Here is an 11054-nt window from a genome sequence, read left to right on the forward strand (position 1 = left end):
TTGGAATCAGCCCATCTCTCCAGCCTATCCAGGTCCCTCTGCAGGGCCCTCCTGCCTTCCAGCAGATCAACACTCCCCCTCCAGCATGCTAGCAGTGCATTTCTACTCTCCCATGCACACATACCCCTCAGAAGTTAGCAAAATGAGGGCTGAGAAAGGGTACATGGTTATTGTCTATGACTGAACAGAGAAATAAAAGTATCAAGGGATAAGTGTCAGGAAGAGAAAAGACCAATTCAAGCTAAAGACAATGCTGGCAAGAATAAACATGGGTATAAACTGGCCAAGAAGCAATTCAAGCTAGATATTAGAATCAGGCTTAAAGAGAGCCATGACGACCTGTGACAGCTCTCCAGAAGGAGCTGTGAAGACAACAGGATTAAAAGAATTTTAAGGCAAGGCCTAAGATGGACCTGAAAAGGCTCTATTCTGCCTTCTTTGTTAAGGTTTATTACTATGACTCATTACCATTCCGTATTTCATTCAGATTTCACATGCCCTCTCACACTGCTAAGACAGAAATATGCACATCAGAGAATCACATGTTGAAACACAAAGATTTGTAACCTCCTTCCATAAAATTCCAAAATCTACAAAGCACAAGTTCCTGCAATTTTGTTCTCTTCAAAGCTGGAGGGGACAAGAAACCAGACAGAGCTGGTGTGAGTCTCAGGGTCCAACAAGCACTTTGAAACATATTCACTAAGTAAAGACTTTTAAATGTCTCCAAAAAATGCAGCTGTGCAAATTACTCCCGCTACAGACAGGAGTTATGTTTTCAGCATCCCCTCAACTACTGCTAAACAACACCCCCACAAGCATTTTTCAGCTCACAAAAGCTTTATGAGCGAAAAGTTCCTTCAGGTTTGGTTTGGGTATTGGGGTTTGTTTTTTTTCCCAGCAGCTAATCCAGCAACAACATCAGCCCTCAACATCACAATACATCAGAACTATGAGGACACAACACAGCACGAGGTGGCAAGTTTCTCATCCTCACAGTGCGAGTCAAACTCCTCTGTCCCTTCAGATGCAATGGAAAGCTGTTCTTGTGGTAACACCTCACAGTTCAGGGTTGTTTTTCTTCCTCACTTTCACAACATGGTCACAATCCCAAGGGATAACCTCTTGTTCCACTCAAGTGAATGAAAGTCCCAAGTCCCTTCCATTATGAAACATGCACCTGGTCCTTTTTGAGGCATAAAAAGGGATGTTTCCCTATGTAAAAATATATATTCCTCATTAATTGAAAGACCTGCCCTAGATCTGCCCATGTGCCACAGACTGCCAGAAAAAAGGCATGTCTTATATCCCTCATTAATTTGTGCATCTGCCTCACGCTTTCTCACATGGAAATGCATGGATTGTTTGTACGATTTTCAGTGAAAACCCCTGTACTCTCATACAAATAAGCAGCTTACTCTATTCGGCTCTGTGTTCTTTCTTATCAGCACTAGAATGCATTTTCCAGAGTTTAAGCTAATGAGCTTGACCTTCCACCGGGCCTCCAAAATACTTCTGTTTCCATGGGTAATTTATTTTTATCATCTAAAAGTAACTGAAACTTCCTTTATTAATGTTTTAATTGATTGCTAGCATTTTAAGAGCTAGGAGTGCAGGTATTTTCCTCTTGGGTAAGGAAAGAAGTCCTCTAGGAGAGACTTTTTCTGGTCTAATAAATGTCAGGGCTTAATGCATTGAAGAAATTAAAATATTTATCATCAGCTTTCAGTTATATATTGTGCTACATCATGTTAAGGGGGATGTGTGTCTAAGACAGACTAATAGCCTTGACACTAGATTTAAGTGAGTTTAACCCAGTCAACATTCAACGCCTTTCAAGTGCAGCTTGAGTCTATGACAATAATGAAGAATAATATCCCCCACATTCCAGACATCCATATAACACATTCCATACATTGACAGCACATTCCAGCCAAAGACTTCAAAGCACTTCAGCGAACTTAGTGCCAGTTTAGTGAGGGTTTAAGAATGAGAAGAAAAGGCGCAAGAAATGGTTCCTTCTTCTCCTTCCACCTGGGAATGGCCACAGGTGAACTCACCTGACCCACAGCCTCAATGGGCTTCATGGGAGGTAGGATACCAACCAATGGCAAAGGGACTCCTGTGCTGTAAGGGATGCACTCTGTCCTGCTTGCTGGAAGATACTAAATATGCCTGCAGTTCTCAAAAGTCCATTCATTTACCATGACCCATGTCTTCCACATGGAGTATAAAATATTCCTCCTAACTAAAAAATCATAATACACCTCCGTGGAGCACTTAATTATTATGCTACAGATGGTAAACAGCTGCAGAGAGCAATATTCAAAAGTGTTAGTATAATAGCAAGCTTTTACTGTAACTGAGTGATGTCTGATAGGAAACAACATGGTGCTGAGTATCTGCTGAGCCCTGCTTCACTATGAAACTGCTGCTTCTGGCAAAAGCTGAAGAACAAGGAGGTGAAGAATGAGGGGGGAAATTGACCAAAAAATAGTTCAAATCCTTGTGCATACACTAAAAAGAAAATAATATATTCATTTATGGACAATACCTTGTATACAGCAAACCTCTCATTGTTATTTTGATTCTAGCAGCCCAGAAAGCCAATCGAATCCTGGGCTGTGTCAAAAGGCTAGCAGGTCAAAAGACGTGATTCTCCCCCTCTATTCTGCCCTCATGAGACCCCACCTGGAATATTGCATGCAGTTCTGGTGTCCTCAACATAAGAAGGGCATGGAACTGCTGGAGCAAGTCCAGAGGAGGCTACGAAGTTGATAAGAGGACTGGAGCACCTCCCCTATGAGGACAGGCTGAGGAAGCTGGGGCTGTTCAGCCTGGAGAAGAGAAGACTGTGTGGAGACCTCAGAGCAACTTTTCACTATGTGAAGGGCCTCCAAGGGAGCTGGAGAGGGACTCTGTACTAGGAACTGCAGTGACAGGACAAGGGGTAACGGGTTCAAACTGAAGGAGGGAAAGTTTAGGTTAGATATTAGAGAAAAAGGGTTTTCCTGTGAGGGTGGTGAGACAATGGCACAGGTTGCCCAGGGATGTGGTGGCTGCCCAACCCTGGCAGTGTTCCAGGCCAGGCTGGATGAGGCCTTGAGCAACCTGATCTGGTGAGGAGGTGTCCCTGCCCATGCAGGGGGTTGGGACTAGATGATCTGTAAGGTCCATTCCAACTCTTAAATTCTATGATTCTATGATTTCATGATTTGAAACAGGTATTTTTGAAGGGCTTTGATAAGCAAGCTCTCCTTCCTTAGGAGTCAGATTTGGACCCTTGACTTGAAAATCATGAAGGCCTTTGCTTATATCTCTCACTGACTAAATGTTTTCAAGAATTCTAAGCTATAATACCTTGAAAAATTGCCAAAGGAAAGAAGGAAAAAACTTTGTTTTATCAGAGAGATGTAATGATGGAAATGGCATTTCTAGTTCCCATTCAGCTGAGAATAAAAAGCCAGAGGTACAGTTTATGTAGTTCCTTATGACTGTGGATCAATTCTGAAATAATGAGTGATAGAACAAGAAGTTAAACTATGTCTTAGTGAAAGGCATATAATAGTAATGTTTGCCAAAATAATTTCTCTTCATCACCTTTATACATTTTCTTCATCAAAAAGAGGAACAGTGAGGCAAAATTGGGCTTGACAGGATTTTTCAGACACTCTCTAAGAAAGAAAATTCCTTTTTATCCTTGCACTAGATACACGATGAAGCTTTCTGTGTTTAAAGAGAATACAGATACTTCCATATAGAGAACTGAAAAATATCTCAAGGCAAAGAATTGTTTTTTTCTAATCCCACAGACTAAATAATTCTTAAAGGCAGGCTTTTTTAAGGAGATATAACTTTAGCTTTACTTATAAACATCCTCAGACATATTTATACCTGGGAAATGCATGATTTGAAGGTTTGTGAAGAAGAAAAATCCTAAAGAAAGTTTGTCCTAAAGACCTGATCACTCAGGGGAAAGCAAGAGTAGCTATGAAGAGCATCTACTTATTGATCCACTGTTCTTTAGATAATCCAGTTTGAAATAATTCCTAATTTAATGATTCACAGTACCCATATCATTCTGAAAAAAAAAAGAAAAAAGAGTGAAATAAGATTCTCCTTGATGTACACACAGAGAAATCCTAGCTCCACACCTTCCCAAACCATCATACTTCTTTTCATCCACTTGGAACTTGCAGCGGCCCAGCACAATGCGCTCTCCTGTATGCAATAAACTGTAGTGCAATTCAAAAATCTAGCAGGAAAGCAAGTTACCACGTAGCTCAGCTATTCATTATTGAGTCAAATTAATCAAATTTCCACAGGTACAAAAGAATTGAATATGTGGCTTAACTCTAGTCTTCAGAAATTCCCCTTCTGCTCTGACTTACTGGACTTGTCTCACTTAATGGAGACTCCCAAGACACTGGTAATGTAAAAAGCTTCAAAGAATGATAGTATGCTACAGAAACAAAAGTAGTGTTTAAATGTCAAAACAACAGAGCTATTGTTTTCTGAAATGGAAGGCTATCCTGATACTTACATCTCATAAATATAAAGTAGAATAATGAGTATAAAGTGAATAAAAATGCAAAATCGAAAGTATGGAAAGTCCAGTGAGGATACAGCACATCTCAGAGGAAACCACTCCTAACTTTTAATTTTTGAATGGAACTCTACCAAGCACAAACCTGACAGAACCATCCAGAAGATCCCCACAAATTATGTATTCTGCTGGAGGAGTTCTTTGGGGATATTGATGTTATGGCCAAGAACCAATGAAACAGTTCCTTACATAACCATTCAAATGCAACACATGTAGTTAAGGTATATAAGATATAAAATCCATTCTTTTACTGTTGTCCTTCAAAAGAATAAAATAATTATTATACAACTGTAAAAAAATTAAACAGGACACAACATTGAACCTAACAGAAACTCTGTGCTTTGTCCTGCTTGTTAGTTCTGTTACGCTTCATTTTAAAAAACAAGCTTTTAACAAGAGATCTTAAATAACAGTTGACAGGACTCTTTGAAGTAATATTGCATAGCCTTCAGCTATTGCATTATGGAGACATATTCATCATGAAAACCAACAGTTCATTGCTACTTTAGAAGTTTCTGTTCTGGATACCCATGAAATTGAAGCTGCATACACATGTACAGAACCACCAGCTAAAAAATGTGGCAGAATTAAAAATCATGTCAATTTGCATCACATATTCTCTACACTGGATTCAAAAAAATACTATGACATGAATAAAATAGCCCTTCCCAAAATCACAGGAGGCCCATTTGTAGATGCAGCAGTTTGCCTTAACCATTTTTTAGCTGTCTACACTGTACATGGCATTGTTAATTGCTACAGACTAATGGAATGTTAACATAATCTGGTGCTTCATTTAGGACTAGTAATGCATGGAATGGAAGCTGTGAGATTAAAATGCTTGTTTCACATATAGCTGAAGTTAAATCAATGACTTGACAACATCAAATAAGAAAACTGGACTGTAGCCATCATGACTTTTAAGAGGAAATGCAACAGTTTCATATTCATTCTTGCATAGAAATTAATCTTATCACAACATAAAAATACATTTCTGAGGGTTCTTTAATGGCTAGAAAAACAGACCTACTCAGTAAGCTGCTGCCTAGATAAAACTGGTACTTTGCATCCTTCACTGTTCCAAGAAACATCTCCTGTATATTCTAAGTCCCACCTGTTTGTTACAATAAACTGTCCATTCTGATGGACTGCAGGTCTAAAAGGCAAAATCTTACCTGTGTCATTGCCTGTGATTTGAATAACATACAATCTTATATCATTATCAGGATGTGAAGTAGAAGGAGACACCTCTTGAGGTTGCAAAGCCTCTGTGGCCTCCTTCACTTTGGGTGGTGCAGTAGGTCGTGCCACTGACGTAGCAGTTGATGCTGTGAAATATTCCTTATCAATTTCTGGCTCTAACAACCTTCCTGTCAGATCGTCTTCAGCAGTGGCTTTACCAGGAGAAACAGATTCATCAATTATGATCATGTCATTGCTTGTTACATCCTCTTCCTCCTCAGGAATGATACGTGGAGACTTTTGAGTAACAAAAGGTTTAGCTGCTGATGTAGGCTGATGTTTTTCTACAGCTTTGATGGATGGTGTTGTTACACTACTGAGAATTGTTGCCTCATCTGTTGCATTAGCAGCAAATACAGCTGGCTTGATTTCTTCAGGTTCTTCAGTCATTCCTGAACCTTCACTAGTTTGGCTTGGAGAAGCTCCCAAAGTCAGACGAGGAATGCTTTTCACAGTGGAATGGCCTGTTGGCATTATCTGGGAGGGCAACACAGACTCCCAGCTCACTACATCACTGTCTTCTTCCCTGGTGGGGCTTCCTCTGCTTTCATGTGGTTTTACTTGGGTACCTGCTGTTACAGGCATCATTTTAGTGACCTTTTCATCTTGATTAGTAGCAGTTTCAACTTTCAGAGCCACAGTGAGATGCAAGGTCTGGGTGCTGGTTTCATCAGGTCCCGGAACTCCTCCATGGTCTGTGAACTTCATTGCAGGCAATAGTACTTCTGTTGTTGGATATGTCTCATCATAAGCTGAACCTGTCTCATCTTGCTTTTTCTGAACAGCTGTTGGAGACGGTTCAGACCTTTTTTCTGTCTTTAGTTCATATTCTTGGACAGATGTCACAGATAAGGTATACTCTGTGGCAGTTCCTGGTTGCTTATCTTTTCCTTTCGTGAAGAGTTCCTCTGGGAAAACCTCACTATGTTTTGCAGTTGTTTCTGTTGCTTCTGTATGAAAGATACCATCAAAAGGAGTCTGATCAGTAAGTGGCATATCTCTAGTGACCTCACTCTCTATAGTAACTGGAATTAGGGAAGCATCATATTCTTTCTCTGGAACTGCAGTATCTATCTTTGCTACGTCTGTAAATATAACAGTTCCCTTAGCTCCCGATGTTTCACCTCCTTCATGTTCAGTTACCTCCATGACTGTGGGCATAGGAGTTGGTAACACAGTAAGACCTGAGGAGCTAAAAGACCTTATTGTTGCACTAGTTTCTTCCCCTGATATTTTGGATACTGTGGCCATCTCCAAATCTAAAGAGCTGCTCGTGTGGGAGACACCTGTAGTACCTCTACTCTGATCAAAATCATCTGATACTACTTCTTCATTACTTGTGGTCTCTGCTGGCTCCATGCTTGCACCAGTTTCTTCTGTAACTGCTGAAATCAGAGTTCCTGGATGCCTTGTGTATTCTGCAGTTTGCCCTGGAGATGATGTGGGCTCCATTCCAGAGACACCATCTTCTGTAGCTAACTCAAGTATTCTCTCAGTATGAGATGACCCTTCTGTCACATACCCCTGACCTTCATCTGTTGGCAGCCATGTGCTAGAAGCTGGAGGAGCATGTGTGAACTTCTCCCTTGCAGAACATCCCTCAGAGTCTGCTGAAACACAAGGAGGAATGACAGATGTGGCATGAGGGATCTTAACACCCGTTGTTCTCATTTCTGGCTTCTGTGTTTTTTCCTGCTCTTCTAAAACAGGTGATTCTTCTGTTTGCTGAGATGAGGGGATAACAGATGTAGTGTCTTCTCCAAAGCTTTGTGGGAAATCAGAACTTCCTGAGACAGTGATGGCCTCAGACTCTGTTTGATCAACAGATGAAACAGAAAAGGATACAGGTATTTCAGATGTCACAGTAGGCTGCAGATCCTCTCTGCTTTCTTGAATGGATGCCTCAGTATCAAACACCGTTGCAGAACTAAATTTAATGTATGGCGTTGACTCCTTTTCTGTAGAAAATTGTCCAGTGATTACTGCATGCTCATCTAAAGGTGTCTCTGATGCAGCAGGCACATCTGATTCTGGGACACTACCAGTAGCCATGCCAGAAACTCTATCAGGCATAATGGTGTACATGCTCTCACTGCCCTCCCCCTCTGTAGTAAGATCATACTGATCAGTGAGCAATACTTTAGGGATTACAACAGTTGTAAGTTTCTTATCAGATTTTGCCTCCATAGAGTTTTTTGGGGGTTCTTTTGTTGAGTGGGAACCATGATACACATTCTCTTTTGTTAGTGAAACTGAAGTCCCTGTCCTGGGAGACTCTCTCCAAGAAGTCGATAACAAGCTATCTGTAGCTGTCATCATGGGCCCCACTTCTATTTGTTCAGTCTGATTATCAGCATCATGTTTGTGTGCATCTCCTGTTTCAGTATCTTCCCACAAACCAGTGGAACTCTTAGCTACAGCTGTACTATCCTGAAAAATTACAGAGGTCAAGAAAGCGTCCTCAATGCTTTCAGACCTACCTTGCTCCTCCGGCAATTCTGCTTCAGAGTAAGTGTGATCCAGTTCCACAACTGCAGATGTGCTCTCAGTTAGCCTAGGTGAAACACCATATTCAGTCCTTCCCAGTGTATCATAAGGGCTTATTTCACCATCTGTGACAGTCTGAGGTAGAAGGGTGCTGAACTGAATGTTCTCCCTTAGCTCCTCCATCTCCCTTTTTTCCTCAACCACTTCAGTAGTCATTTCTGTACCTTCTTCAGTCTCTGGAGTTGTTTCCTCCAAAGGAGGGGCCTCTTTTTGTGTGACAGGCACTTCAGTAATTGAAGTCTCAAAGACAGGAGGTGTAAAAGTAATTTTAGCAGATGACAATTTCACACTCTTGGTTTGCAGAGGAGTCATAGGCTCAAGAGTTGTAGGCACTGTTGTGACTTTTTTACCTTAAAAAAAGGAAAAACAAAAGGAAGAAGGAGTTATGGACTCATTCACCCAGAACACAAATGAACATTGCTTTAACTCAGTTTGAATATTCCTAGCAAAATTTAAATGCCACACTGAGAAATAAGTATAAATGATGAATGCTTTAGCTAGTTGTTTAGAACTTTGAATGTCATAAAATACCACACTATAAAACTCGAGAATATCTAACTTAAAATCAGACGAAGTGTGAAGAGTATCGGTATTCCTCATATTCATTGTTTATCTAATCACCCCCAGAAGTCCTTGTGTTACACAAGTACCTATCAGACAGCTAAGTACTGATGTGGGAATATAAAAGTGTATTTCATGATGTCATGAGTGAGGAGTCCTGCAAACCTGTGGGTTTTCTTCAAAGCTTACTGCAGCATCCAAATCAAATGTATAAAGGGAGTGAAGTACCACTTGAGTTTATTTTCAGCACATAATTACAAATTGCAAAAAGGAACCCTCAATGGAGAGAGAGAGAGAGAGAGAGACCATGTTTCAGCATCAGGAACAAGCATGCCATCAGAAAGTGCTGCTGCTGCCCCAAGTTTAAATTATGCTGAGAGAAATGTATTGTGGGGAAAGGTGAGAACAGTAAACTATAAGCTCATAAACTAAATACTACAATGATGTTGATCTTTGGAAAATGCTTCAAAGATACATATCTGAAACTCCTCCATGCAAAGAAGTGCTTCTATGGGAGTGTTGAACATGAAAAGGCAGAGTGTTGAATGCTCTGGATGATGGGAAGAGTAAGGAAGTAGCTATCCTAGACTCACAAGAGACACAAAGAAAGGCCCTTCCAGAACCAAATTGTGATGTTTGAAAGAATCTTATTGCCTTACTCCTTGCCCACTCCTTCAACCCCAGATTTGCATACCATTCAAGAAGGAAATTGTGCCAACACTGCAAAATCTGCCAGCAAGTTTTAAATTCCTGAAAAAGGTGAGTTTATGCTCAGAAAAGTAGGATTTACTCAGGAAAAGCTCAGAGTGGAAACATCTTCCCTTCTGCCAGTTCTTCCAGGTCAGTAACCTTCAGAACAGCAATGGGAGCAGACAGGTGGAAGATGTGAATGTCTTAAATCAGTGCTGTTTAGTGCTAAGTGACTGAGATGCAAAAGGATGCAAATGAAGAGAGACATACAGTTCTTTAACTCACACTAAACATATGAAGAATGTACTAAACAGGCTGTGTGTATGAGGACTCACTGCTTACCAGACAGACACGACTATATCTGTAACTCCTTGCAAAATACGATTTTGCTCAGCTTCTACTTCTACATAGCTTCAGAAGTCTACTCTGCTCTCGTGAGACCCCAGCTGGAATACTGCATGCAGTTCAGGTGTCCTCAACATAAGAAGGACATAGAACAGTTGCAGCAAGTCCAGAGGAGACCACAAAATTTATAAGAGAACTGGAGCACCACCCTATGAAGACAGGCTGAGGAAGTCGGGGCTGCTCAGCCTGGAGAAAAGAAGACTGTGTGGAGACCTCAGAGCAACTCTTCACTATCTGAAGGGCCTACAAGGAGCTGGAGAGGGACTCTGTGTTAGGAACTGCAATGGTAGGACAAGGGGAAATGGGTTCAAACTGAAGGAGGGAAAAGTTTAGGTTGGATATGAGAAAATAGTTTCTTCCTGTGAGGGTGGTGAGACACTGGCATAGGTTGCCCAGGTGGCTATCCCAACTCTGGCAGTGTTCAAGGCCAGGCTGGATGAGGCCTTGAGCAACCTGATCTGGTGAGGAGGTGTCCCTGCCCATGCAGGTGTTTGGGACTAGATGATCTGTAAGGTCCATTCCAACCCTTAAATTCTATGATTCTATGATTCTATTCCGCTAACATGAAGGAATCAGAACAGTTACATTAATTTACAGCTTCTACTTAAGCATAAGAAGTATGAATGCACAAATCAGTTCTTTTCCCACATTCATGACTAACTAAGTGCCCCTTTGACAGTTGTAGATATGAATTTCGCATGAGCAAGTCAGGGTCACATAAATACTTGTTCAATTTCACACCAAGCTTTGAAAATGTCACCTTTGCAAGAAACCTGTTTGATTTACCCTGAAGTGGAAAGGCTTGCCAAAGGGTAACTGCTTACAGCTTCTAGAAGGATGGGTAGAATTACAGAGCAGGGAAATGAGGTGACAGAGTTGATATTTCAGCTTTCTTGAATGAGAAGTGAAAGTGAAAAGGAAATTGTGAGGGTAAGAAAAGATGACGTCACTATATTCAGAAGTGGTGGTGTTCTTTGCCAGCAGAAAAAGGAACAGATTCTTT

At 40.9% G+C, this 11054-nt stretch overlaps 1 protein-coding gene across 1 annotated transcript in view; it reads right to left on the minus strand.

Moving 5' to 3' along the window:
- Positions 1–4154: 4154 nt before the first annotated feature.
- LOC103802842 (versican core protein-like) overlaps positions 4155–11054 on the minus strand; it is a gene marked incomplete at both ends in the record, with an annotated part of 28068 nt that continues 21168 nt past the window's right edge. The window contains 2 exons of the mRNA XM_009075375.1: positions 4155–4221; positions 5782–8745. Of these exons, the coding sequence (XP_009073623.1) occupies positions 4155–4221; positions 5782–8745 (3031 nt within the window). The remainder of the gene's footprint in view (positions 4222–5781; positions 8746–11054) is intronic.

This window comes from Acanthisitta chloris, unplaced genomic scaffold, assembly GCF_000695815.1.
Source record: "Acanthisitta chloris isolate BGI_N310 unplaced genomic scaffold, ASM69581v1 scaffold17875, whole genome shotgun sequence".
NCBI classification, from domain to species: domain Eukaryota; kingdom Metazoa; phylum Chordata; class Aves; order Passeriformes; family Acanthisittidae; genus Acanthisitta; species Acanthisitta chloris.